Source organism: Physeter macrocephalus, chromosome 11, assembly GCF_002837175.3.
Source record: "Physeter macrocephalus isolate SW-GA chromosome 11, ASM283717v5, whole genome shotgun sequence".
NCBI classification, from domain to species: Eukaryota; Metazoa; Chordata; class Mammalia; order Artiodactyla; family Physeteridae; genus Physeter; species Physeter macrocephalus.
Window position 1 is genome coordinate 180,778,240 of NC_041224.1, and position 27,311 is coordinate 180,805,550.

At 54.8% G+C, this 27,311-nt stretch overlaps 2 protein-coding genes across 10 annotated transcripts in view; one reads left to right on the plus strand and one right to left on the minus strand.

Moving 5' to 3' along the window:
- The window catches only part of ZFYVE21 (zinc finger FYVE-type containing 21), a 14,635-nt gene extending 7,780 nt beyond the window's left edge, over positions 1-6,855 (plus strand). Inside the window, exons 2-8 of one of the 3 annotated variants that reach the window (XM_007128395.4) lie at positions 2,606-2,656; positions 2,856-3,024; positions 3,565-3,640; positions 3,725-3,816; positions 4,312-4,365; positions 6,073-6,215; positions 6,347-6,519. In XM_007128395.4, coding sequence (XP_007128457.1) covers positions 2,606-2,656; positions 2,856-3,024; positions 3,565-3,640; positions 3,725-3,816; positions 4,312-4,365; positions 6,073-6,215; positions 6,347-6,382 — 621 coding nt within the window. In that variant the 3' untranslated portion in view covers positions 6,383-6,519. Of the gene's footprint in view, positions 1-2,605; positions 2,657-2,855; positions 3,025-3,101; positions 3,143-3,564; positions 3,641-3,724; positions 3,817-4,311; positions 4,366-6,072; positions 6,216-6,346 lie in introns of all 3 variants that reach the window. The other 2 variants (XM_007128396.4, XM_055088751.1) reach the window with 2 other exon arrangements.
- Positions 6,856-7,029: 174 nt separating this feature from the next.
- The window catches only part of PPP1R13B (protein phosphatase 1 regulatory subunit 13B), a 91,738-nt gene continuing 71,456 nt past the window's right edge, over positions 7,030-27,311 (minus strand). Inside the window, exons 5-18 of one of the 7 annotated variants that reach the window (XM_024131016.3) lie at positions 26,727-26,828; positions 24,366-24,540; positions 23,375-23,571; positions 21,089-21,229; positions 18,111-18,291; positions 14,222-14,391; positions 13,359-13,860; positions 11,450-12,216; positions 10,761-10,898; positions 10,557-10,690; positions 9,783-9,949; positions 8,877-9,076; positions 7,315-8,272; positions 7,030-7,214 (exon numbers count right to left, since the gene is read on the minus strand). In XM_024131016.3, the coding sequence (XP_023986784.1) occupies positions 8,231-8,272; positions 8,877-9,076; positions 9,783-9,949; positions 10,557-10,690; positions 10,761-10,898; positions 11,450-12,216; positions 13,359-13,860; positions 14,222-14,391; positions 18,111-18,291; positions 21,089-21,229; positions 23,375-23,571; positions 24,366-24,540; positions 26,727-26,828 (2,916 nt within the window). In that variant the 3' untranslated portion in view covers positions 7,030-7,214; positions 7,315-8,230. Of the gene's footprint in view, positions 7,215-7,314; positions 8,273-8,876; positions 9,077-9,782; positions 9,981-10,556; positions 10,899-11,449; positions 12,217-13,358; positions 13,861-14,221; positions 14,392-18,110; positions 18,292-21,088; positions 21,230-23,374; positions 23,572-24,365; positions 24,541-26,726; positions 26,829-27,311 lie in introns of those variants that run through there. The other 6 variants (XM_055088747.1, XM_055088749.1, XM_055088745.1 and 3 more) reach the window with 6 other exon arrangements.

Sequence of the window (27,311 nt, forward strand, 5' to 3'; positions counted from 1 at the left end):
TGAGCTCCTGTGGGCCCCGGTTCTCCCTTGCAAGTGTGCCTGTCTGTGACGCCAGCCCCAGCCTAGCGGCGCCACGGTGACACAGGCCTGGGTGCGACGTAGTCTACGAGGCTGGAACCCAGGCAGCTTTTGTCACACATGGTGCAGGTGGGTTGCTCACACCTGGTTTCTGGACTCCGTCTCCCCAGACAGCGGTTTCCTGGAACCCCAGAGCCTCTGGGTCCAGGTCAGGTGCACGGGGCCTGCTGCTGGGCCTCGGCCTGGGCTTTTCGTTTCCTTTTGATGCAGCTGGTTTATCAGAGAAGGTGTGAGTTCTTTGGTGGTAATTTTACTCTCATATCTTCACCAGTTGCTTTATTTCCTTATTTAATTCTGTTTTCATATCAAATTGTTCTCTTGATAACTTTAAAAGCTTCTTTTATATAATCCACAGGAAACTTGCATTATTTAAAAAAGCCTGTACATTTTCTGAATAACCTCGTTGGTTATTTAGATTAATACAAAACTTCTAGATCACTAATGTTTTTAAGGGAGCGAATTTTATTTATTTATTTAAAAAGTTTATTTATTTAATTTATTTATTTTTGGCTGCGTTGGATCTTCGTTGCTGCGCGTGGGCTTTATCTAGTTGTGGTGAGCAGGGGCTGCTCTTCCTTGCGGTGCGCGGGCTTCTCATTACGGTGGCTTCTCTTATGGCCGAGCATGGGCTCTAGGCACGCAGGCTTCAGTAGTTGTGGCATGCAGGCTCAGTAGTCGTGGCTCACGGTCTCTAGAGCATAGGCTCAGTAGTTGTGGCTCACAAGCTCAGTAGTTGTGGCATGTGGGCTCAGTATTTGTGGCATGTGGGCTCAATAGTTGTGGCTCACGGACTCTAGAGCTCAGACTCAGTAGTTGTGGCACGTGAGCTCAGTAGTTGTGGCTCAGGGGCTCTAGAGCGCAGGCTCAGTAGTTGTGGCTTGTGGGCTCTAGAGCACAGGCTCAGTAGTTGTGGTGCACGGCTCAGTAGTTGTGACACGTGCGCTCAGTAGTTGTGGCTGACGGGCTCTAGAGCACTGGCTCAGTATTTGTGGCACACGGGCTTAGTTGCTCCGCAGCATGTGGGATCTTCCCAGACCAGGGCTCAAACCCTCATCCCCTGCATTGGCAGGTGGATTCTTAGCCACTGCACCACCAGGGAAGCCCCGGGAGTAAACTTTAAATTCTGCTGTGGTCTTAGTTTAGAAATTGGTCTCTCAGTTGCCTAGATGCGACCCACCCGGTGAGAGTGGGGCAGCCCTGGGCTCCACGTCCCCGCCGTGGGTGCAGGACGCACATAGACTCGGGAGGCAGCTCTCGCACTGGAACCTGGCCTGACGCTGGTGGTCCCGCCGGCTTTCCCCACGTCCAGTGGATTCTGTGGCTGGCAGATGTGTGAGGGCACAGGAGAGCGTGGCACACAGATGCCCTGCCATGGGTGGAGGCCCAAGGGCCAAACACACGGAACGTTCCAGAACTGACAGCGAGAGGCAATGGCAGGGGCTGGTGGAAGCAGCTGCGCTGTGATTAGCCAGCTCGGCCTGAAGCTGGCAAGGGAGTCTGTGGATGGTTCTGGAGGGCCAAGGTGGGCCAGGCCCTGTGTCCCAGCCCAGAAAGCAGCGTAAGAGCAAAGAGAAAATAAGGAAACGTCAATCACGGGATCTCAGAATGCTTAGACAGCAGCCCAGGGTGGAGCCGTGGCCACGTAGAGCTGGGTGGGGCTGGGGGCTGGCCTGGACGCCTGCCGTCCCACGGAGACGGGCACACTGCGTGTGGATGCCAGGCTCCTTCCAGAAGCTTCCTCAGGGTCCCGGCCCCACGGTGGGCCCTGGCACCTGCTGTGCATTTCCTCAGAGTGACGGACCCGGCTGCAGCCGTGGGCCTGGGGGCGGGAGGGGTGCAGAGCAGGGGTCAAGGTCAAGCACTGCGTTGGCAGGATGGGAACAAAGCCCCGGCGGCGAGTGGGTTCTGGCTGCCCGGACTGAAGCCAGGCAGTGAGGACGAAGGGCAGGACACTGGGGTCAGGCCGTGTGGGCCAGGACTGACTGGGGACTGGCCGGGTTCGGGGCGCATGGTGGTCAGGGTGTCTGGCTCCCTGATGGTGGCATTTTACTGTCACCGTGTCATTGGGGTGAGGTGGCACATGTGTCCAGGAGCAGCTTTCCCACCGTGGAGGCTGAGCCTTGGCGGTGCGGGGACAGTCTGTCCGCACTTGGCGCCAGGATGGGCAGAAAGCCTCGCTCTGTGTCAGATAACAGGTCTGAGGTCCTCTGCGTGGTTGGTTGGTTTGGTGGTAATGTGGCCGTTTCCAGCCCTGGGCCTCGGCCTGTCCCTGGAGCACTGTCCCCAGCCTCCCCGCTGAGCCCCGGGCATTTGGGGCTGGTAGCACCCTTGCGAGCTGGACGCTGCCCCAGCTCAGCCGACCCACTGCGCTTCTCCGCGCGGGGATCCGGTGTAGATCACTTTCTGCTGCGGCATCGCATCATCTCACGGCCGATCCTGGGTTCCAGCGACAGGACGGGGCTCTCCGAGGAGCTGACCGCGTGGCCTTGGCAGCCGGGTCCTGATGCCCTGTCACCTTCTCTCCTAGTGCCCGAGGTGCATGCAGTGCGACACCAAGTTTGACTTTCTCACCAGGAAGGTGAGCTGCGGTGGGGCGGGAGGGGGAGTGGGGGGCGGGAGTGGGTGCTGTCTGTCGCGGAGCCTCGGGGACAGTGGCGGCCTGGTCAGCAGGTGGGGTTCCGGCCGCTGGGAAACCGTCGGGACCCGCGAGGCATCTGGTCGTGGGTGCCGGTGGTGTGGGTCTCCGGGGGTCCTCACTGCCTGCCCCGCGTCTCCAGCACCACTGTCGCCGGTGTGGGAAGTGCTTCTGCGACAAGTGCTGCAGCCAGAAGGTGGCGCTGCGGCGCATGTGCTTCGTGGACCCCGTGCGGCAGTGCGCTGAGTGCGCCCTGGTGTCCCACCGGGAGGCCGAGTTCTACGACAAGCAGCTCAAGCTGCTCCTGAGCGGTGAGCGCCTGGGGCCTCGTGTCTGTCGCGTGGTGGCTGCGATGCTGTGACGCCCTGCCTGGCCTCTGTCTCTGCAGGGCGCCTGCTGCAGGCTTGAGACCGCTGGTTGGGACTCCAGGTGCGGCCCCCGCCGTCCTGGGACATGGTGGTGACGAGAGGGCAGCTCTCTCCCCGTGCCTGCTGCCCCCCGTCCCGGGCCTTGGCAGCCCAGCCCCCCCGGCCTGCGGGCCCCCTCCCCCTCCTGGCAGCAGGGCGGGTGGTGCTGCCCAGGGGCCCCTGAGCGCTGGGGGACGGTCGGCGCCCTGTGATCCAGGCCCTTGGGAGGTAAGGCCCCTGGGAGCCCCAGGCAGTGCCTTTTACTTCCGCTGTTGAACCCCAACCCCGGCACGGCCTTTCCGCCTCAGCCGAGGGCCCCGCAGAACAGAGCTGCCACCTGTCTTGCTTTCCTTTTGTCCTCTGCGCGCGTCCCCTGGCGGGCTGGCCTGGAAGGGGAGGCGAGAAGGGAGCTGCCGGGTCCTCATGTCTGGTTTTCATCCCCAGGCGCCACCTTCCTCGTAACTTTTGGAAACTCGGAGAAGTCAGACACGATGGTCTGTCGTCTTTCCAGCAACCAGAGGTAAGAGCGGGTGCTGCTCGGCACGGACGCTCCGTCGCTTCGAGCCTGAAGTGATGCGGTGTGGACACCCTCTGTTTGCTGCAGGTACCTGCTTCTGGACGGGGACGGTCGCCACGAGGTCGAGGTCACGCGCATTGCCGCCGTGCAGATGCTCGCGGAAGGCTTCCCTCCTGGAGGTGAGTGCCGCGTGGCACCGGCCTGGGTGACTCTCGGGGTCTGTGGGCCGTGCCGCTCAGCCGTGGCGGGCTTGTGTTTAGGGGGTGGCTGCAGGAGCTCGCCAGGCGAACGGGGCTTACCGTGTAAAACAAGCGGGGACTCTGCCTTCTGTACGTCCCACTTACTGTCGGACTTGGGTCCGGGGTAAGGCCCCGGCGGCAGCGGGCATCGGCCCGATTCCCCGGTGCCTGGAGCGTTGCCCGCCCAGCACCACGGCCCCCAGGGTCTGCGGGGACGACCCTCCTCCTGGAGCTTGCGGAGCGCTTAGCCTATTCTGGATCTTTCCACCTAAACTTCCGCACTTCAGCAGCTGTCCTTCCACGGAAGTGGAGTCGGTGCTCCGTGTTGGGCGCCGTGTGCTGAAGAAACCCACGTGACGTAGTCCGTCTTGCTTTCTGTTTTCTGATCGGCTCTTGCTTGTTCTTCTCTCCTGCCTGCCTACCTTCTTGACGTAGAAACAGACACGCACACTTACAGCAGCGTCCCGGGGAGCCAGCCCGCCTCTGAAGGTCAGCTCCCCGCCGCTCTCCCTGCCCCCGCGCCGGGCCACGCCTCCTTCAGACGCTGCTGTGTGCTGCGGGCGGTCCGCGCCGCAGGCTCTCTGTGAAACACACATTCCCTTCTTTTGGTTGATTTGAAAGACAGTTGGGTCTAAGACGGGCAGACAAAGCATAAATGAAGCAGTCTGTCTCATCTGCGCTCCCAGGGGGAGCCCTACGCAGTGTTTCCTAACGTCCCCTGGGCATCCTCCCCTGGGCATCCGCTGGGCCTGAGCGGGCCACGCGAGGGGGGCGCGGGCGGCGGCCCTCCCCAGCGCGCTCCCGTCCCTCCGCGGCGCGCGCGCTCCCGTGTTCTCGCGTAGGAGCCTCCCTGCGCTCCTGGGCCCGCAGGTGGCGAGGGGAGCGGGCCGGCGCAGCGTTTGCCCCCCCCCCCCCGCCCCCGAGCACAGGCTTGTGCGTGGCGGCACCTGTGCTGGGCCGTGAGTCGAAGGTGCGGAAGTCACGGTCCAGAGAAGCGGGGGGCCACCCCCCACCCGGGCCCCACCCGGGCCGGGGCGTCCCTCCGTGTCCTTCCCGCGTGTGGGCGGGGCCGGGGGCTGGTGGCGCCATGCGCCCTCTTGTGGCGGTGGTGGGAGAACAGTGAGCCCTGCTCTGCCCAGGCTTCCGGAACCGTTACATGCCCAGAAAAATGTGTTCCCGAGGGGGCGGGGGCGGCGGCCACAGCAGCGTCGCGGCACTTTCTGTCGAGGCCCAGGTACTTGCATGCAGCTCTGCCGGCCGCAGACTCAAAATGCGACAGCAGTCGTAGGAGCCACGGAAGCGTGGCCTGGGCCAGTGAAAGTCTACTTACGGGAGCGGGGGGTGGGCAGAGCACAGCCTGCCTGCCCCAGAACCCGGGGCGGGGGGGCACTCCTGCAAGGAGCCCAGGCGGGGACAAGCCGCTCGACACCCAGGGTCGAAGCGTGGCTTATGAAAGGTCGTGGGGGGCGTCCCAGGCCTTGGGTGGCGGGGCACTTCCAGCCGGCTCGACCTCCCGGTGGGCCGGGCCTCTCCCACCCAGCACCTGCTCCTCCGGCGGCCTGCGTTTGACTCTGAGACCTGCGTCTGATGGAAGGGATCTTCTGAGCTGGGTAACCGCTCACAACGGAGTTTTCCTCCCAAGTCACAAACTAGAACAGCTGTAGGCAAACTCCACTGTGAGGCTTGGTCTCCTTGCCACTTTTCTGACCGCAGGCGTCACAGAAGGGCCGTCTGTTCCTCCAGCCGTTGGTTCTCAGAGCAGGTGCTGGGGCCCCTTCGTCGTCCACGGTGTCACAGCCCAAAGGCGGGCAGTGTCCCAGCAGGCCGACCCCACACGGCATCTTTTCGGGAGCTCGTGTCCTAGAGTGGGGTGTTGGTGGCACTTGTGCCCTCCGCTTTGACCCTGGCTCTCCAGAGTAGGGTGGGGGTGAGGCCAGCGTGACAGGCAGGGTGCAGCCTGGGCAGCCCTCCCGACGGCGCCGCGCCTCTCCCTGGGTTCTCGGCCATGTGGTGCCGAGTGTTTGTCCCGCCCTGTGAGCTCGGGCTCATCTGCTGGGCAGCCCCTAGCCCAGGCCCCGCCACCAGGCCGCCTCCGTCCGAGACCAGCACCAGGGCTGGGGAGGAGGCGCCCCGGCCGGCGGCTCCCTGGGTGCTCAGCATCCCCCCGGGCATCCTTACCTTGTCTCCCCGCTCCAGGAGGCAACGCGCGGGCCACAGGCATGACCCTGCAGTACACGGCGCCGGGGGCGGAGGGCGTGACGCAGCTGAAGCTGACGGCCGGGGAGGACGCAAACGGCAGCAGAAGGCAGGCGACAGCATGGCTGGCGGCCATGCACAAGGTACCGCGGGCCCGGCCCTCCTGCTCAGAGCACTGCCCACCTTTCCCAGAGGGAGGCCCGCCGCCTGCCTAGCCGGGGTGCCCCCACTGGCTTCAGCCAGGCACACGCGCTCATCTCTGGTCACCTTGCAGGCTGCCAAGCTTCTCTACGAATCTCGGGACCAGTAACGGCACGCGGGCTGGACAGTCCGCTAGGGGCAGCAGCACCTGCTCGCCAAGCACGCACAGGCTCACCTAACCCTACACGTGCTGGAAACGCAACTCAAGTACTCGGAGCTTACCTAGTGCAATATGTACACAGTTGATTGATTAATGCTCAGAACACCTCGTGCTTTAGAATTTGTCTCTTATCGATGCCTGACTGGGGGTGGGAGAGACTGAGCTACACTACCGCTAAACTCTTTTTAGCATAACCTATACCATGTTTTTATGAGTGCCCAAGTTTACTAGATGGTTCTGGCCCCTTGGTGTTCGTTCCATTAATTCTTCCACGGAAGTGACCTGGGCAGTGGTAACTCGGCCTGATTTGTACTGGAGCGCATCTCACAGACTGCCCGTTCATGTGTCACTCATCTGGGGCTATGAACAAACCTTTGCTACTTTACAGGGGAAGGAACAAGATTTGTGTTTTGTACTTTTCACTATTATTTCCCTTTATTAAAGTAATTGTACAACAATTTGTATATAAAGCTTATGATTAAAACTTATTTTGAAAATACGGATCAGGCCTCACCTCGCTGTGTCCAGACAACCCGAGCTTCATGCTCAGCTCAGTTCTGGCTCCAGAACACAAGACTCACAGCCTCCAGTGAGAGACAGCGGTTTATTGTGAGCACATTTACACGGCATCCGCAGAGACTGCCCTGCAGGGTGTTCGCGTCTCATCAGCGCACTGTGCAGTCAGTCGGTGCTTAAAGGTAGGCGACTCTGCAACAAGGATCTACACGCGTCTGTACGTAAATTACACACACGACTCATACATGGAAAAGAAGCTCAGGGCCTGGATTTTAATGAGAGAAAAAAACATTTCCAACATGGTTCTGACAGTTTCGAGTGGTTTAGTCAAAAAATAGTTTTGGTATATAAAAGCCTGTACGTACAGTTGACGCTTCGGGGGAGCGCCTTACTTGCTTCAAGTCTGGAACCAGGCAGGTTATGGTGTCACGGCTGGGACCGGGGAGCCGGGGGCCCTGCCCGCCCGCCCCCACAGCCGCCCCGGGACTTCGCAGGCGTCCCCGCGTCCACCGCCTCCTGGCCCGTGGGTTGCACGGCCCTCGGCAGAGCACGTCCACGCTGGGAGGGGCGAGGACCACACCGGGGCAGCAAGAGGCTGCAGAGAAGGCAGTGCTGTGCTGAGACTCCTGACCACGTGTCACTCGATCTTAAGGTCCCTCGTGTCCGTGGCCTGTCGGTGACCTAGACCGAGGCCCGGAACAGGAAGTGGAGCCCACACATCAGGCACCACCGCTGGACAGAAGTCTCCACACAGGGGCTCCTTCGGTGATGAAGAAACGCATGTGGTGAGGATGAAAGAGGTGCCCCGGGTTTCTGTGATTTCTAGTAAACGGGAGGGCAGGGCTCTAGCGAGGGGACGCACCTCACAGCAGCTGCAAGTTTTCGTTGTTGGGGCTGGGGCGACACCGGGAATGAGGGACGACAGCCTTGGGGCCCAAGTCAGTGACAGCATTCGTCTTCCTTGGCAACCGACCAGGGGTTAATTACAGGGCTTCTTACTGGCAACGGGGGCGGTTGTTGAGAATGCTGGGTATTTATTCGGATTTACAGTAACTGGCAAAAGTCGGTCTTCTTGGAGGCGAAGGTCTCTCTCCCAGCTGCGGGCAGACCGGAGAAAGGGCCTCCCCTAGAGCCTGTCGGGCTTTCGCATTGTGGACGCTGTCTGCTGAAGGGAGCACCAGTAAAGCCATTTCTAGCTTCAGCTTCCCGGAGAAATGGCAGAATCATCTCTTCAGTGGCGCCTCGTCGCTGGAGGGCCCGTGCGGTGCTCCAAAGGGAAGTTCAGGCCAGTGTTCGCTGTCGGGGTTTGATCCGTGGGTACAACTGGGAAGCAAGGGACAGGAGTTAGGACAAGGGGACGACCCACTGGGCAGGAACCCCGTCCAGAGGCCAGGCTGCCCTCAGAAGGCCGCACACCAGCTCCTTCAGGCCGAAGTTCAGCTTGTCGCCCTCCTACGGAGAACTTCCCAACTCCCAGGATACCCCATTCCTCTTCCTCTCAGGGCACTCGACACTGACACTGTTCGTAAGGCCCCTAAAGGTGCCTGGCAGTCCCACGGTGTCCAGTGACTGTGTCACGAAAGCGTCTGCCAGCCCCACCGGGCACGGAGCACTAGAGCAAAGGCACGGCCCTGCCAAGGGTCTGAGGAACCATCCGTGTAACGCAGAGGAGCAGCCTGCAGTCGCCCCTTGCCCCACCCCACTACAGACCCCACGAGCACAGCACGCTGTGAGCAGCCCCTGTCGGGGGGCTCCGGCCTCCCCACGGGCCTCCTCGAGAGCAGATGCCCCCCCACGGCTCCCACGAGGCTTGGAGAAAGGCAGTCTCCAGCCCGCGGGATCGGAGCCCAGGTTATTAAGCCCACGGGCAGGTAGAGGGCACAGCTGGCTCCGGCACGGGGCCCCAGGTGCAGCGCTGAGTGCTTACCCCCAGCAGGGTTTTGGGCACGTAGCCCTCCCGGTCCCCAAAACGAGCCCACCACCAGTCCGTCTCGCTTTCGTCCTTGCGCCTCAGGATGGTGAGGGCGTCCCCTTCGTGGAAAGACAGCTCGTCACTGTTCTGGGCCTCATAAGCCCACAGAGCGTACACCACGCCTTTGTTCATCACGCCCAACTTCTCCTGCACCCCTGGGACGGGAGAGCAAACGGTCAGGTCTCCATGGAGGGCGGGCTGCAAGAGAGAGCCCTGCAGCGGGACCAGAAGGGACACGCTGCTGTCCTCGGGCAGCCCGGCGGGGGCCGCGGCGGAGCGGTCAAAAGCCAGGCCGGCTGCCGCCCTCTGCTTAACGCCAGCAGTCCCTTCCACGTCCCAGCAAGAGGACCGTGGCGGAACCTTTGTGTCCAGGAGCAAAGCAGTGTTCTAAAAGGCGTTTCTCAAGATGAAACTTAAACCCACACGTCGAACTAACTTCCAAAAGTCGATGACTAAAGAAGCCGCGTGACTTGCTCTTGGACAGTGGGAAGCACTCATCACCGGAGCGACGGAGCCACCGCGACCCAGTGAGCTCACACCCAGGACTCGCCTGCGGGTCCCCAGGAAGGCCGGCCGCCCCCCAGCCCCGCCGCACGGCCTCTGTCCTGGGAGCTGGGCCTGGAGGGCACTGCCCGTTTCATTTGTCACTTTGTCCCCAGGGTCTAAGGTAGGCTGGGCCCACAGGTTCTCCCATCGGGTGTAGCGTGGATGGCCTGTGACTGTTTAGCCCTTGGAAAACCCAGCCCTGCCTAATGGAGAAGGGAGCTTCCCTCCCCCACAGGACAGGATGGGAGACCCACCCTGGGACACCTCAGCCCTCACAGGCCTCTCCCCTGGGGCACCCCGCCGCCCGCCCCGCACCGTGTAAGAACTGGGAGCACTGGGGGTAGCCTTCCTCCGCCTCTTCGCACTTGTCCGCAGCAGTCTCAACGTCGCTGATGGTGGAGGCGAAGATGGCGGCGCCGCTCTCCACCAGCTGCTTGCAGAGGTGGACGCTATTGCAGGAAGCGGCACAGTGCAGCGGCGTCCTGGAGGGACAGAGGAGGCGCTCACACCCGGCTGGGTCCCAGGCGGCCCCCAGGGCTGTGTGCTCAGTGCCCCGCGAGCTGCTGTGCTGCTGCCTGTGTAGCGGCCTCCCTTCTACTACCAGTTTTGGGCCACACACACGTTTCTGAAAAGGGCGGGCGGGGAGTGGACTGAACACCGGCCTGTAAGCTGGGTGTTCATGGTGCAACAGCACGAATGTCCCTCACACCAATGACGTGTCCCTTACGATGGCTGCGACAGTGACGGCTGTGTTTTACCACAATATACAAAAACAGCTGTTCAAACGCAGCAGCGCAGACCGCTGCCTGAAGCTCACGATGAGGCCCACGGGGCGCAGGGCCGGCACCGTAGCGGCCGGCCTGCGAGGCTCCCCTCCACACAGGCTTTCTGGCCACTTAAAAAACGTACGGATCGGCAGAGGCTCAGCCTACAGTCAGCAGTCAGCCACGTGAAGAGCGTGATCGCAGCCGAGCCTTTAACAAAACCCCCACGAGAACGAAGACCAGGAGGATACGCAGGCCTGGGACCAAGTTGCCACCCTCGTCCTCTTCCCTTCTCCCCACTACCCCAGCGCCCCGGGGCCCTCACCAGCCGTCGCTGTCGGCGGCATTCACGTTGACCCCGAAGTCCAGCAGGAACTTCACGATCTGGTGGTGCCCGGCACAGACGGCGTTGTGCAGCGGGGTGATGCCCTCGTCGTTGGGCTTGCTGGGGTCCTCCACCTAGGACAGAGGGCGCGTGAGCCCCGCCCCTGCCCGGGGCCGCCAGGGCTGCGGCCGCCCACCTGCTCACCTCGTAGATGATCCTCTGCACCAGGTCGAACTCCCCCTCCAGGGAGGCGTCAAGGAGCAGCGCCAGCGGGTTGAAGCGGACCCTCAGCCCGTGCCCCGTCCTCTCCGAGTTGGGCTTCTTCAGGTTGGTCCGTTTGCTCTGTTGGGAGGAAGCTTTGGATTTCAAGACGACCCCACGGAAGCAGGCCCGGGGGGAAGCGGGGAAGAGGGGAGGGCCTAAAGCCCAAGGCAGAGCTTCACCCGCAGCCCCGAGCGGTGCCGGGCACCGCGGACCAGCCCGCTCTCAGGCCAGCCTGGCCTGACTCCAAAGGGTGCCTCTGCCTCAGGGGCCGGGCTGCGCCGCGGGCACCCGAGAGAGGGAGCAAGGCGGGTCACAGCCAAGCCCAACTGCTTCCGCCCTGCCAGCCGTGAGGGGCTCCCACCTGCCTCTGCTCCTGCAGCACTGCCCACCCTCCAGGGCTCTGTCTAGAAGGTTCTCCTTCCCCTTGCTGCCTGCCCTTCTGATCCCCATATGGCTGCCCTTCCTCAGGGACACCTCGGGCCCCCAGGCTGGCCCTCTGGTAAGAGGCCACCGCCCCTCGCGCTCTGGACGAGCCCCACTGCTCCCAGCACCCCTGACACAGGCACGCCCTCCACAGGCACTGGCTGGGTGACTAGGGAGCCGTGGCCCTGGTCTAGGGTGGCACCCACCGTAGAGGCCGCCGGCGGGGGCACGGCGGGGGGAAGCGATGGGGGGAGGTGCTCCTCCCCTGGGGAGGGGACCTCGGCCCCAGGGCTGGGGACCAGCTCAGTGGACGGGGCCGTGGCCACGTTGTTGTTGTCGTCCTCGGCAGGCTCAGCTGTCTGGTGGGTGTTCGGGGGACAGATGAGCCCCTCCGGTTCGGGGGAAGGGAGCCGGTTGTCATTGGCGTCCGAGGCGGGGGCAGGCTCGGCCGGGAGCGGGGCCGTGGGCGGGGTGGGGCCGGCCTCGCCCAGGTTCCCGTTGGCTGCGGTGTTCCCATTGTCCACGTCGGCTAAGGAGCCCAGGAAGTCCTGCGAGGGGCTGGGCTGGTAGAAGGGGGTGCCCTCCATGCCGCCGGCCAGGGTGTTGAAGCGCTGATACAGCAGCTTCTGGATGTTGGGCCCGCCGGGGCCCTCTGGCTCTGTGATGGAGCTGCGCTTCTTCAGGGGCCGGGGTGCGTTGGCCAGCCTCCTGCGCAGGGCCTCCAGGTCAGCGTCGCTCTGGTAGCGCAGTGGCGAGTGCACGATGGGCGTGAGCTTGGTGGGGCTGAGCGGCCGCGGCAGGCTCTCCACGGCGGCCCCGTCTCCGGCGGGGGCAGGGCTGTCCTGCTCTGGCTCCTTCTCAGCACTTTCTGAAGGGGGCAGGGGATGCGAGGCGCTTGTGGCCAGCGACCCATGAAGAAACGGTAGTGGCGACGGGGATGTGGAGCCAGATGGCAGAACGGGTTTACCATACACTGGGGAGACACAGAGAACACCAACCTCAGCAGCCTGTGGTGTCTGGGCCCTGCTCACCAAGCACCTTTGACGACACAGAGATGGGCTCCTACGGAGACTGTAATCTGCCACTGAGGATGCCAAGTCCCCATATTAAATCCCAAAGGAACCTGCTGCTCACAGAACCCCACCAACTCCTGGAAGGTGGAGTGTCTCTAGTTTATCAGTTTTTACAGAACTGGGGCTTTCTCAAATGAAAAGAACAAAAGGTTGCAAACCTGCCTTCCTGCCCTAAACAGGTGTTCACTGTTTCCTGGCCAAGGAGAACCCACGTGACTTGGGACCAAGCCAAATGATGTAAAACGCAGGTCACCTCAGAAAGGAAGGCTCATCCGGTGGCCCTGGCAAGCCTTTCCCCCGTAGGCCAGGGCCTGCTGCAGGCCAGAGCTGGTATATCCACCTGGGAGATCCCTGGGCACAGTGTGGCCTGGCCTGCCTAGGGATTCTCAAACTAGATTCTGGAACTGCAGCCCACGTCCAAGAACGTCTGAAGAGGGCCCAGCCCAGCCCAGATGCCCAGGATCCTGCTGCACAGGGAGGAATCACTGTCAGCCTCCGTATGTGGGGAACTGGGCTCTGTGCTCACACCTGCCTCCCCAGGAGGCCCGGGGCTGATGTTTCCGCACCCAAACCAGGGCTTTTCTCCCCTGTGGGCTCTGAGAAAGGATGCCAAAGCAGCAAAACCCTCCCCTCGCATCACCCCCTAGGGGCCTGGCTCAGCTACTGCTAGGAGGCCAGGGGGATCAGATCCAGGCAGAGCTCCTACTACGCCAGCTCCCCAGATAGGTCCCATACAAGTTACTACGAAGCAGGAGGAAAAGAGGAAATTCCGAAATGCCGGCCTTCCGAGACCTGAATTTCCTGAGAAATGTGGGCAGGCGGGCGCTCAGACAGGAAGTCAGAGAGCTGTGGTCCAGCTGCAGAACTGCTCTATGCATGTCATCTTTTACCCCCACCTCACACAGATACCCAAGGCCGCACTTTATGTAAGAATCAAGTTTAATCCTAAATAGCACGTGGCCCAAAAGTAAGGATATGGATTGGCATTTTCTCAAGTATGATTTCCTCGCCCTGAGAGATGGAGAGTGCAAACCCACCATACCTGCTTTAACCGTCTTATTTAAGGTGCTGTGCGCCGCTGGCTGGTACTTCTTAGGTGGCGTGGCTTGCTGGAGGTACATGGAGTATATGGAACTTGAATTCACTGTCTGTGGTCCTTTCCTGGGGGATTGTGGCCTTGACCCTTTATCAGCCAGGAAGGGCCTAATGGCCACAGTTAGTGGGAGTTCAGGTTTGCCGTCTCCAGCTGGAAAGGCAGGCAGCCCCGCCGGCGGGTACGTGGGACTTGGTGGCACAGAAATCCTCTGCTGAATCTGCTGCGAGGACCCTGGCTGGTGGGGGCCACCCGCAGGGGGCAGCGGTGCAGGTCTCTGCCGACTGGGCAGGCCTGCACTGGGCCTGGGCAAGCTGCCCTCCTTCCTCCTCTCCAGGGAGTTTGTCGACCCTGGGCCCACGGGCGCAGGGCTTGGGTACGTCCCATAGCTTGGGGGCAGCTGCTTGCCGACACCAGGGATGGGAGGTGGCACTTTACCAATCTCGATGCCCTAAATTTAGGTGTTAAAAAGAAAGACAAAGTCATCCTTTGAGAAGTCAAGCACGTTTCCATCCACGGTCACAAGAGCACAAAGTAGGACTTGTAATCCTTCAGATAGGCTTGTGACCAGGCACGGGGCATGCCGTGGGGGTGAACAGCAGGGTGAACGACCCTGACCAAAGGCCTCACACCTGCACCCGGCTCTCGTGCTCAGGGTCCATGAACTCCTTCAGACTTGAGTATGATTTGGACACCAACAGGGTTAATTTGCCTCGTGACACCTCCTACCACTTAGATAAAGACCAAGGCTAAATAAGGACGTAGTCAGTTAGGAGCTTGTTTGTGTTTTGTGACAAAGACAAATGGCCTACCAGCTTCTCTGGGGCTCCCAAGGCTGACAAGGGCATAGGCTGGCTCGAGACGGCCCCCTGCTTGAGAGGCCCCTCCATGTTCGAGTCCTTCCAGTCCACACTGGCGATCTGCGTCGGTTTCACCAAAGAGCTAGAATTTTGTTTTAATGTTGGCCAGTTTCCATCATTGGCTTGAAAAGAACACAGAATTTAAGTAAAATTTTTCTTGAAATTAGTTGAACCAACATAAGAATAACCCCCTGCCAGAAGCAAAAATCACCCTCTGGGACATCACGCTCTGATGGAGCTTCATGACCAGGAGGCACCCCCCGCCCACCCCACACACACCGGCTGCTGCGTGGCAGGTCGACCAAGGTTGGCCTCTGCCGGCACCGCCTCACCAGTGCCCACGTGCGGTCACGTGTGCAGAGACTCCATGACCAAGCTCAGGGCTGCTCCAGCCCGGGCGAGGGGCCAGAGGATTGCAGAAACGTTCTTAGCCCCCACTGAAATACAGGTCAAAGCCATTACATCGACACCAATGAATAACACAAGCGTCGGCACTTGGTTTTCAAACACTATTTACAAATACAGGCAGCAATAAAAAAAAGACATCTTTTGATTTCATAACAGGTTTGACCTGTACTGCTTCTAGTATTAAAAGAAAAACTTGACTTCAATCTGTTAGAAATTTCCACCCTCTTAAAATAATTCATGATCACAGGAGGACAGTACAAGTTCCCAGTGATTGGAGTAGCAGGCTATCATTCTGTTGCAGTGATCAGAAAGCCAGTCAACCCAGCATTTTCAGGACAGGCACTGAAAAGGTATGTTTTTAAGATAGCATCTTCCAAACTGAGAAAGGGTGCAGAAGCATTCCCTGGTAACACAGGCCCACTCACAGTGAGCCCACGGGGTTAGACCTCAGCCCGCCTCAGGCCCCTGCTTCTCTCCGCAGGGGTACAGGGCTGGACTGGAGTGGGAACCCTCCCAGGCATCAGCCGAACGGGAGGGAAAGCAGCCAAGGGCACTGTTCTGGGCCCTCCTGTAAGAGCAGCACATCCTCGCCCCTCCTCCCATCTGCCGGCACGGGCAGGTGGGGCAACAGCAGAGCAGCAGGGAAATCACCCCCCCTTACAGCAACTGTGCTTGAGCCCAAACCTGCGACTCATAAAACAGGACGAGCAGGGGCTTCCGTGGTGGTGCAGTGGTTGAGAGTCCGCCTGCTGATGCAGGGGACAGGGGTTCGTGCCCCGGTCCGGGAAGATCCCACATGCCGCGGAGCGGCTAGGCCCGTGAGCCATGGCCACTGGGCCTGCGCGTCCGGAGCCTGTGCTCCGCAACGGGAGAGGACGCAACAGTGAGAGGCCCGCGTACCGCGCAAAAAAAAAAAAACAAAACAGGAAGTGCAAACTCTCAAATCCGCTCTGCACACAGCCGTACAAGGCCGCGTCAGCGCGGTGAGGATGAGAGGGCCTCTGAGCGCCCGGGCAGCAAAAGCCCCTAAGCCAAATCTATCTCTGGCAGCAGCACGGCCAGCCCACTGTGTCCACCGCTACTCCGGCTCAGCTCCTCCACAGCTGGAAACCACTGCAGGCTCCAGGCCGCTGCTAGGGCCCTGGTGAGGCATTCCCAGGCCTTAGTCCAAACCATCGCTTTGCTCTGTGTGGCCCATCAGCCTCTTCCGGGCCAGAAGTGTGTGTGCTTTCACCCCCCCTTGGTTGTATCAGACTGGGGTTGTGTGGGCCAGAGATGCACAGGTTCACCAAGGATGCACCGAGGTGCAAACTCCGGGCTGAGGGGAAAATGGACAGGGCCTGCTGCTGACTCAGGAGGGAGGATGGGGCTGGCCGCGGGGGCTAGAGTCCCCGGCCCCTCTCAGGGTCACAGAAACTATGGCCACCAGCTGCTCCTCAATCCCACAGCCACGGGAGAGTTCGCAGAAATCAGGCGCAAAGGGACTGGACAGGGACTAGGAGTTTTCTTTCTTCAGGATGAGGCAGGAGGTACAGAAGGAAGACCACCTATTCTTATTATAAAGGGACAATCATCTGTAAGTATGATGGGAGATTCCTGTACTGAAGATAAAACTAAAAGCCTCATAATGAACTCAGAAAATCATCTTAATTTTGTAAAAACAAAACCAAAAAACCCTTGCTGGGCCAGCACCTGTCAAACACTTCCTGAGGATGATCTGGTGTTTCGACCCAGCCCAGATTTCACACCGGTTGAAGGCGGGGACCAATCATGTGTATGTGGTTTCTGTCTCAGGTCTAAATGCGAGGAGCAGGCCTCTGTCAGTTTGGAAGAGCAGCCCGGCTGATTTGGCGCTGTCACCAGAGCTTCCCACCGGACCTGCCGGCCGACATACGGTTTGCCAACGGGCTTGTGGGGCGCCGTGACGAGCCACAGTCAGGCCCAACGTCGAGGTCTGACACTGCCCACGAGCTGGTCACTCTGGGTTTACCATGGCCGTCTGTGTGACACGGGAACCAGAAGGACAGCCAACAGCACAGTTAGTCTCCCCTGGGAGATTTTCTCACCCCGGCTCTATATTTGGGCCGAGATACTGCCCCCCAACATGGGCGTGACACAGGTCTCCTGCGCCCACTCACCCCACAGCACAGAGAAGGAGCGAGGCTACTGCCGAACCTCCGGAGGACACGGTCTCCCGGCCCTGCGAGGGGTCTTCTCCCGGCAGCCTCTATGAGGCGGCCTAGCACACACCCACAGAGAAGAGGGGAAACTCGAGCCCTCCTCAGCTCGGGGCAGGTTTGAGATATTTAAGCAGAGAAGGAGCCGGCTGTACTAATTATCTGCCATTGGCAACAGCTGAATATATACTCCCACCATTGGGTGGTTCAAACTATAAATAACAGCTTATCAAAGAAAGCTGCAATTAGAGCTTCATGCCGGCCACGCGCTCCACGTGGCTTCTGAGACACAGCCACGAAGAGCTGTGAGCCGGGCACGTGGCCCACGAGGACCTGGGTCAGAGCAGCCCCGGGTCCTCCAGCGGGGGCGGCAGTGGTGTTGCTGTTCAGACCAGGTGCCAGGCAAGAGAACTCAAAGCGAACAAACGGAAGACCAGCACAAATCCACCACCAAACCTGAAAAAAGTCCTCAAGATGTAGCCCTGACCCAGTCAGCACTACTACTGTCAGGGATGTCACCTATGCTCTGTGACTCCGTGTGTGATGGGCCAGCGTGGCAGCCCTGTCATAAACAAAGTCTCACTGCCAAGGAGCCCTGGCATCTCATGCATCAGTGTAAAGCACAGCCGTCTTCCTCTGAGGACACAGTGTGGTGTCTCCGTGGAGACCTGGGCCTGCGCTCGGCTACGAAGCCGGGGGCGCCGCAGGGGCTCCATGTCCTCGGGACGGCTACGCGCCGGCTCGGCGCTGGGGGCCCGAGTCCAGTCACACCGCACGATTCAGGGTGGCCAAGAGCCCAAGGGGTGGCTGGTGGACTTTCTGGTGGACGAGACCATGCTGGGTAGGGAAGGCAGAGCAGCTGCAGGCTCTGCTGATGGGGAGGCAGCCCTCTGCCTGGGCCACAGCGTGAGGACGACCAGCAGCCCAGGCTGCAGTGAGGCGTCCCCTGCCGCCACTGAGCACCCTCACAGGCAAACAAAGCTGCGGCAGGAGAGGCTCAGGTCTTAACTAATTGTGCTTTGAGAAGCCACACAGTAAGGACACTGAGTCCAAAAAAGAGGACCTGTCCTTGTTTTAGGATCATCGTCACTGTGGTGGCACACAGCTCCCCAAATGCTGCCCTAGAGGACAAAGTGCCTTGGAGGACACATCACACAGGCTGGGTGCAACGTGGGGGTTTTCTCTGAGGCCACTGTCCCCCCACCAGTCCTCCTTCCTGCTCACTCTCCCCCCGAAAGAGGACCCAGGCCACTCACCGGATTTGGATCTTCCGTGGGCAGCACTTGAGGCGATAGTGAGAGACTGGGGCTTTATGGGGTCTCCGGGGGCAGGACAGCTGCCAGTGCTGGGAACCTGGATGTAAGGCCCCACCGCAGCGACCCTGCCAGGCGTGCTCAGGGGTGACTGTGGCGACGACGTGCCATTCACACGGCTCAGCTATAAAATGGGAAGAAATGAGAGTCAAGATTCTCCTCCGTTAAAAGAAACTGTAAGCCTAGTATGACCGACTGCTCAGATTTGAGCCAATCACTCAACAGTTCATACGTAGGAAGCTCCACCACCCTGGAAGATCAGTATCTAGAAAGGGCAAGACTTCAAAAAAGGGCCTGAACCCACAGTCCTATATGAGTGGTGCTCTGTGATAACACCTACCTGTTTGTGAGTTATAAAACCAGGAGCCGAGCATCTAACAGAGCAACCCCTCAGGACCCCTCTGTGTACATAACCCTCTCACCTGGGGATGCACTCCCTCCCCTGGGTGGGCACAGAGGCATCGTCAAGCCTGGGCTCTGAGCCTGGCTTCAAATCCTGCTCTGCCACTTACTCGCTGGGCTGCCTTGGGCAAGTGATGCAACATCTCTGAGCCTCTGTGCCCATGTCCGAAAATTCGGGATAAGCGTTGTTGTAAGGACCGAATGAGCCATGCAGGACAAAGTAATAGGGTCTGGAACCAGGTGAGACTCTGACCAGTTCCCTGAAGGCAGCTCTGCTCTTCTCAGCAAGGACACCAGGCCACAGCCAATGACACTGGTCACGTGACACTGCCCAACAACAAAAGCCTGCAAAACAGGGATCTGACTAGAGCAACACTGACCCTTAGAGTTCCCCAGACAGGCTCTGAGAGAGCCATACCCATCCTACAATTGTTGCAAAATTCTGCATGCATGAGCATGTGTCATTTTGGAGAAAGCATCCATGATTTTGACAATTGTTCAAAGGTGCCTAAAACATTTGGGTTGGAGACACATCTCTGCAGAAGCACCAACTTCTTCAGGGAGATCCCTTGAAGTATCAGATGGAATAAGAAGTAATATTTAGGTAGCCATTTGTGACGGTTAATTTTACCCATCAACTTGTCTAGGTTGTGATACCCAGATATTTGGTCAAACATGTCTAGATGCTGCTGTAACAGTATTTTTAACATTTAAATCAACAGACTTTGAGTAAAGCAGATTGCCCTCCATAATGTGGGTGGGCTGCATCCAATCAGTTGAAGGGCTTTCAGAGAAAGACTGAGGTCCTCAGAGGAAGAGGGAATTCCCTGTAGACTGCCTTCAGACTCAGGCTGCAACATCCACAACTCCCTGGGTTTCAGACAACTCCCTGGGTTTCAGGCTGCCAGCCAGCCCTGCAGATCTGGGGTGTGCCTGCCTCCACAACCGCATGAGGCAGTTCCTTACAATCACACGACTGATCAGTCTCTACACACATGTACACACAGAACTGATTCTGTTCTCCAGAGACCCCTGACCCACCACTACTAAGACTGTAACGTAAGCAAGCATGGAGCACGGGCGCACGTCCTCTCCCATGGTCTGTGTGTTGTTAATTGAGAGAACAAGGAAATCGTTATCTGAAATCATGGCGTCATACAGATTAACCATTGACCTTTAAGCACTCTGGTTAAAAAAAAAAAAGTGTGGATTTGTAAATAAGAGACTTTTCACCTGAGACCACTGATCACGATGCCCGCAGAAGTGGCGTACCCTTCCGCCTCTAGCATCCTCCTAGCCCATCCCGCCAGGCGAAGCTACTGAAGCCTGTGCCTCGCCTCCTGAGGGCTGCCTTCAGAGCAGCAGGAGCTGACAAGAGGACACCTGTCAACCGTGAAAGCGCCAGTTTTGGAGTGTGGATAGAGGAGCTCTGGGAGCACTGTCCCAGCTACCTGGCTGCCTGCTCCGTTTCCACTCCTGAGGGCAAAGTGCCAATCAGCTCTCCACTCAGGCACTGCTCCCCTCAAACACTGAGCACCACTGGTGGAACAAAAGGTCAAGTGCTACATCCAGTCAGAGACACCACACACAGCAGTCCCTTATCCTCCCACGAGCTCCCAGCGATGCATACGCTCATGAAGCACTGACAGCAACGGCAAGGCTCAGGGACACCCTGCCTAACGACAGGGCTGGGTAACGTGACCATAGGCCCTGGGACATGGAATATTACACAGAAGTTACAAAAGGAATGAGGTAATAATGACCTGGAAAGATACCCATATTGCAGTTAAAAAAAAAAAAAAAAAAAAGACTAGGTACAGAACAGTGTGAATGATATAATTCCTACAATTCCCATTTTCAATTAAAAATTGAACATCTTTCTGTCTATATTAAGCAAAAGACTGGGACCATTAATAACTATCATCCCTATCATCCCTGGAGAATGAGAAGGATGGAAGGGACTTCCACATTTTCCTTTCAATATTTCTGCACTGTTTTAACTTTCTTCCAATGAGTATTTACTACCTTTGAAATTCAAAATACCAAATAAAGATTTTTAAAAAGCACTAACCCCTTATATAGCACTTTTCTCAACAAGAGTTTACAAAGTCTTTCCACATGGGTTATTTCTCAGAATCCTTATAGCAATTCTCAGTTCATAGCAAGGACACGAGGCTACACAAGGTCAAGGAATTTATGCACATGGCACAGCTTAAAATGGGTGCTGCAACTCCAGGGCCAAAGCTTCCCCCAGTGGAAGGGAGACAGAGCCGCCTGGGGAGAATGGACGGTGAGGAGCTGTGGACCGGGCAGTTTTGATCTGTATACACCAGGAAACAATTGTGTCTTTGGGAACATGAATTTTCTCCTACTGTCACTTTTTATGGTTTATGGCCAATTGATGTTTATCGGCTATGGCAAATGCGGGGAGCAGAATGGCATTACAGTGCAGATGCACACTCTGGGGATGAACCACGCTCAGTCGTTTATCTCACAGAAATATTTTCTTTCTCACATGCCTGAATTTTTTTCCCGTAAAGACGTTCGCGCAGCTCGCTGACCCGCTTGTCCATCGCGGCCGCCTCCATGTTGCGCCTATTCAAGAGCTCCTTCTGTTGCTGGAGCTTTGAATTCTGTTCCTGGTTGAGCTGATTACGAATCTGCAAAATAGAAAACACAACATTCAGGATTTGTATTAACTAAACAGTCAAATTCTCGTTGTTAGGGGGATTAAAAAAAGAAGAAAAAAGCAACATTTAGTTCTTATGTGTATTTACATACAGGCATCGTCCCCTGTATGCTAAATATTTTACAGGTACAGCACAGATGAAGCCGGAACATATTTCTTATGGAACAAAAAAAGAGCAAATATCTGCAAATGTGTCTTCTTCAAAGCATACGGAATGACTAGTACCAGTAATGACTGTGGGACACCATGCCTGTGGTCCTAGGGAATGGGGGCGGGTGGGGTTCAGTGACCTAAGGAGGGGCATCTGTTCTGCCCCACACAGTCCACTGAATGTGGCCGCAGGAAACCCAAGGATGGCCAAATCACCAAACAGAATGTTCTTATATCATTTTAATGGGTTATAACAAGCACCTATAAAAAATGAATTAGAGAATAGAAAACATCAGCGTGCACTGCACATAGAAGGTTAAGTCTTGTCTTGCTAAACTCTTTCAGATGCACACATGTACTAGCACATACATACTGGTATATGTGTATAGACAGGAGGTAACATGTACTTTATAACCTAGATTACAGTCAAAAAATTGGAAATATATATAAATAAATATACTACAGTCATCACACTTTACCAAAAAAAAAAAAATCCTTAAAAAACCCTGCACTTGCATGAGGGAGGGGATATGGGGATATATGTATACGTATAGCTAATTCACTTTGTTATATAGCAGAAACACAACAATGTAAAGCAATTATACTCCAATAAAGATGTTAAAAAAAAAAAAAGAAAAACCCTGCGCTTTTAACAATTGCTTAAAAATATAAAAAGTAATAAATTCTTACAACACTTTGTTTCTATGCATTTACATTACAGAACTTAACGGCAACAAGTGAGTTTACTCTCTGTAATTAAAAATCTGCATTTCGTAAAATGATATAATACTTTTTCTAGCAAGTGCTAATAGAACTGCAAAACTTGTATCTGGCTTGAAAAATCACCTGCTGGGGACTTCCCTGGTGGTCCAGTGAGTACGACTCCGCACTCCCAGTGCAGGGGGCCCAGGTTCAATCCCTGGTCAGGGAACTAGATCCAGCATGCCATAACCAAGAGTCTGCATGCCACAACTAAAGATCCTGCGTGCCGCAACTAAGACCTGGCTCGGCCTAAATAAATAAATGAATAATTTTAAAAAATCACCTGCTGAATGACAACTTCTGAGAAATGGGAATCTTGAGGGTTGTTATGATTGTGTCCTCCCAAAATTCATCTGTGGAAGCCCTAATCCCCAATGTGATAGTATTTGGAGATGGGGCCCTTGGGAGGTAATTAGGCTTAGATGAGGTCGTGAGGGTGGGGCCTTCATGATGGGGTTAGTGTCCTTATAAGAGGAGGAAGAGAGATCAGAGCATGTGCGGACACAGCAAGAAGGCAGCCAGGAAGTGGATCCTCACCATGAACTGATCTTGGACTCCCAGCCTCCAGAACTGTGAGACATAAATGTCTGTTGCTTTAAGGCAGCCCAAGCTAAGACAAGGATTTAACAAATAGGCATCTATCTTGTCAAAACACAGTTTACACAGAGGCCTTAAGTATCATCTAAAGCTTAATTCTTTACCAGTTCATCATATTGCCAATTAAATTCATACTGAAATTTCTGTACCGAAAACATGCTAAGTGAAAGAAGCAAGTCACAAAGAACTACAACTGCATGATTCCATTCATATGAAATCTCCGGAGTAGGCAAATCCATAGAGATGGAAAGCAGAGTCGTGGCTGCTCAGGGCTAGAGGGATAGGGGGTTGTGGGGTGATGGCTAAAAGGTGTCACGTTTCTTTTGGGGGTGATGAAGATATTCTAAAATCAATTGTGGTGGCGTATACAGAACTCTGAAGATACTGAAAACCACTTAATTGTATGCTTTAAATGGGTGAATCGTATGCTATTTGAATTATGTCTCAAAGCTGTTTAAAAAATTCTTTTGTACTGAATACATTTTGTGCCTACTATTAAATTAGAATCCATTAATTTGTTTCCAGTTCCTGAGGTTTCTACGCTGAAAGAAAACCCAAAAGATAAGGAAGTTTTAATAGAATCATCCCTCAGACCCAGGTGAGTTACCTGTAGCTCTTGGTACAGTCTTTTCAGCTCTGCTGCTGCTGGTCCTGTCAGCTTGCCATTGTAAGACTGGAACCCATTCAGTTTTCCCTTCTTTAAATCTTCCAATTGCTGACTGAGCTGATCAACTCTTAAAATCGCAGTCTGTACTTCTTGCTTCTTTTCCTGGAACATGGCACTGAACCTTTCTATTTCAGCAGCTATAATTTCCCACCAATAAAGAAAAAAAACCATAATTTAGTTGATATTCTTTTTTTCATAGTATTTTGCTATTTTTATTTTGTGATTTCTTCATTTCTATCCATTTAACTCAACTTTAGCATCATCTAGTGCCAGACCTTGGAGAGAAAGTTGTAATATCCATAATCCAAAACACACTTCAACAAGCCTTTGGAACACATAATGTGACCGCTCATATGACAAACAATTAATTTGCACTAATTATTGAATATTTTTAAATTAGGGCAATCTGTCCAAAAGCTATCTTGGTCAAGCCACTTAGGAATCTCAAGGCACCAAAGAGACCAAAGGCTCTGTGAGGGCAGGACCATCCAAATCTATCTTGCTTATTCTGTAACATAAAGTAGGTACTAACAGAATTGATGGATGAAGTAACAATCCACGCACACAGAAATAAAAAGTGAGCGTTTGTATGCTTTATCTTAATACACAGATAAAATTTATGCTGTTCAATTAGAACAGACCATCATGATGAGTTGAGTCTTAAGAGTACCCTAGCCCCAGTCCAAAGGGCGGCTGCAACCAAGGTAACAAAAGGATCTCTCTATTACATTGCTAAGGCTGCAAAAGATCTTCTAAGATCTCTTAATCTAACCAACCCATCCAGTTAGCTGCAGATGACAGAGCAAAGCTTTAGTGCTTTTCTACAGCAAGATCTGACATCAGCTTGTGACTGAGAGCATCTGGAAGCTGGCCTCTGTCTCATGTCATCTACGCCTGCTGAGTGTGGGTGCCAGTGGGCCGCGGCACGTACACAGATTGCCATTCATGATTTTGCTGTAGTCTACTTGTCCTCTCATGGCACGGATCTTCTTCAGTTTATTTTCCTGGGCTTCAACTCTTTCTTTCAATTTCTGAAGCTTTTCATTTTCAGAAATAGACTGCTGCTGACGGCGCTCCTGTTGCTTTAGAAAGTGTAAACGCTGTTCCTATTGAGAGAGGAAAATACCTAACTTTGAAAATTGAAACGTACGGTGACTTTTGTACACTAAAAAAAGTTTAAGTGGTTCCCTCAGTATCTCCTATCTTAACGAATGTTACAGAAATGCTAGCCACGCTTTCACCTCCATCCTGTGTGTGAAGCCCCAGAAGCCTAAGCTTCCTGCCGCCAGTACCAGGTTTCCTGCTGCTACAAAGCGGCTTTCAAGGCTCCCTTACATTAACCTCCTAAAGGAAATGAGCACTGACTAGCAGAGGATTTTACATTGAAAAGAGATAAAATGAGCAGTAAGGAGATGAACCTCTAATCTGCTAAGTGACAGGAACCTTTGAGGAAGGGTTTGTTTTCTTTAGGATTAGTTCCTTCAAAAGTAATCAAACATTTTATAGTCAAACAAGAACAGGACAGTCCTACAGTAAAAATATATGCGATACTCTTCAATAGTTTTTTTTCCCTACTCATGTGAAAGCATACCTTAAGGGTAACAGTCAGCATTATTCATGGTCCCATGTGTATGCATAAAGCATACTTAAGAAGACGCTTAACTGTGACTGTGTAGGTGTTACACACTGCACACTAAGGGAAGGGAATATGTGCTTCAATATGGAAAGATCAGCATTAACTTGTGAATTACACTGCTGAAAATATCTAAGATTTTTTAAAGTAGCAATACTCTTGGATCAATATTTGGAAAGAAAATAAAAAGTAGAATTAGAAAATTTTATAATGACATAATACCACATATATTTTCATCTTAGAAATGGGATGAAAATACTTTCCAATTACTTTTAATTGTTCTTTATTCTTGTAAATCCAATAAACTTTGTAAGACAACTTTTAAAAACAAGTCCAACTTAAACTATTATTTACATAAAAGTGGATAGAATCACATGGTCATTCAATAAATGAAAAAAAGTTGAACTGGACATTTGGTTCTTAAGAAAATCTCTCTACAGAGCAAGCATGAAAAACCAAGGCAGCGGCATTGACATGTTCTCTCTACAGCAGTTTCAGAACATTTAAGATCATTAGAACGTGAAATCATTTTCAGCAGGCATGGGTGATAGGTCTGATTTTTTAGTCCAAGACTAAACCATTATTTAGAAAAGTTTTGAAAGCAAGCAGGATCCTGTGGGGCCGTCCCAGGTACAAAAGCCTTTTCTGTGCCCCCATTTCTGGTTTGTAGGGAAAAGGCTTCAGACTCCTACGCCCTCCCTGAGCTCCAAAAGGCAGATTCAGTTACTAACCAGGGAAGTAAGAGAATGCAGGAACAAAGAAGGAGCAGTCAGGAAAACCACAGGGTCCTGGCTCCTCCTCCAGGGACACACAGAACAATATACCCTTGAGCTCTTCTGCAGGAACTAAGGCCCCCACCCAGGTGGAGGATGGTAACTCCACGCCGAGCACAGACTCTGGAACACCAGGCTGTTCCCTCACCACCAACCAACCAGAAGAAAGCCACACCCCCTGCAGCCCTCCCCTAAATTTTGCCTATAAAAATGCTTCCCTGAGAACCACCGGGGAATGCGAATTTTTTGAGCATGCGCCACCCGTTCCCCTCACTTGGCCCCGCAATAACCCTTCTCTGCTCCAAACTCCAACATTTCTGTCCTGGTCTGTTTGGCCTCACTGCGGGTCGGCAACAGTTGCAAATCCTACGACAGAGTTTCCACGACAAATCTAGTACTCAGTGTAAATAATGAGTGCTGACCTTGCCGTGCACCAAAATAAACCGAACAAATTCCTCGTAGGGTGGGATAAAGGGAAGCCACTGGCTTGGGGGCCCATGACCAGTGTCTTATCACAGGTCATTGGCGTCCTCTAGAACACTAATGCCAACTACATCAGCTGAGAACACACCCAGAGGAAAAAGGAGGGGACAATGGAAAGCATCCTTTCTTTCCAAATTTTATCTACAATTGGGTAAGGCCAACTGTTTCCTGTCCTGGGGGGTTGTGTGTGCAAGTCAAGGGTCAGATGCTCTTGTTCTGATACTTTCCCAACTTCAAGAAGCTACAGTATGCATTTATGATTACAGAAGAGATAATTAAGAAAGACATTGTGTTTAACACTGTGGCGGCATGGCCCTACTTGCAGGGGTTAGCCAGGTAATCTAAAGTAATGCTGAAGAACACACTTGTTGAACATTTCCCCACCGCTGCTTTAATAACTTACCTTGGCAACCAACATTTGCTGCTGGTTTTCAATTTGCTGTTGTTGCCTAGCTGCCATATCTTGGAGTTCTGAGAGGGTAAGTTCGACACGTGGATTCCCAATCTGCAGGGAACAAAACAAACTCAGACTGGAATGTATGTTTATCTGCATAATCATTTTCTCTAGTGTCAAAATGCACACCCATCAAGATTTTTAAATAGGTTCCCTAGAAGCTAAGAGAAGATAAATAAGTTTACTTTCTCATAAGAACTGTTCCTCCTAATTGCTGACTGCTTCTATTAAATGTATTTGAGTTAACGGGGATGTCAAATGTTTAAGCATAAACAACATAAAAAATAAATGGGTAGGTGACACCTTAAGGATAAATGTCATTTCACTGCTACCTGGTCTCAAGAAGCTGAAATATATAAAAGATTCTAATATACAAGTATCTCATTAAAAACACCATAGATGGGCTTCCGTGGTGGCGCAGTGGTTGAGAGTCCGCCTGCCGATGCAGGGAACGCGGGTTCGTGCCCCGGTCCGGGAAGATCCCACATGCCGCGGAGCGGCTGGGCCCGTGAGCCACGGCCGCTGAGCCTGCGC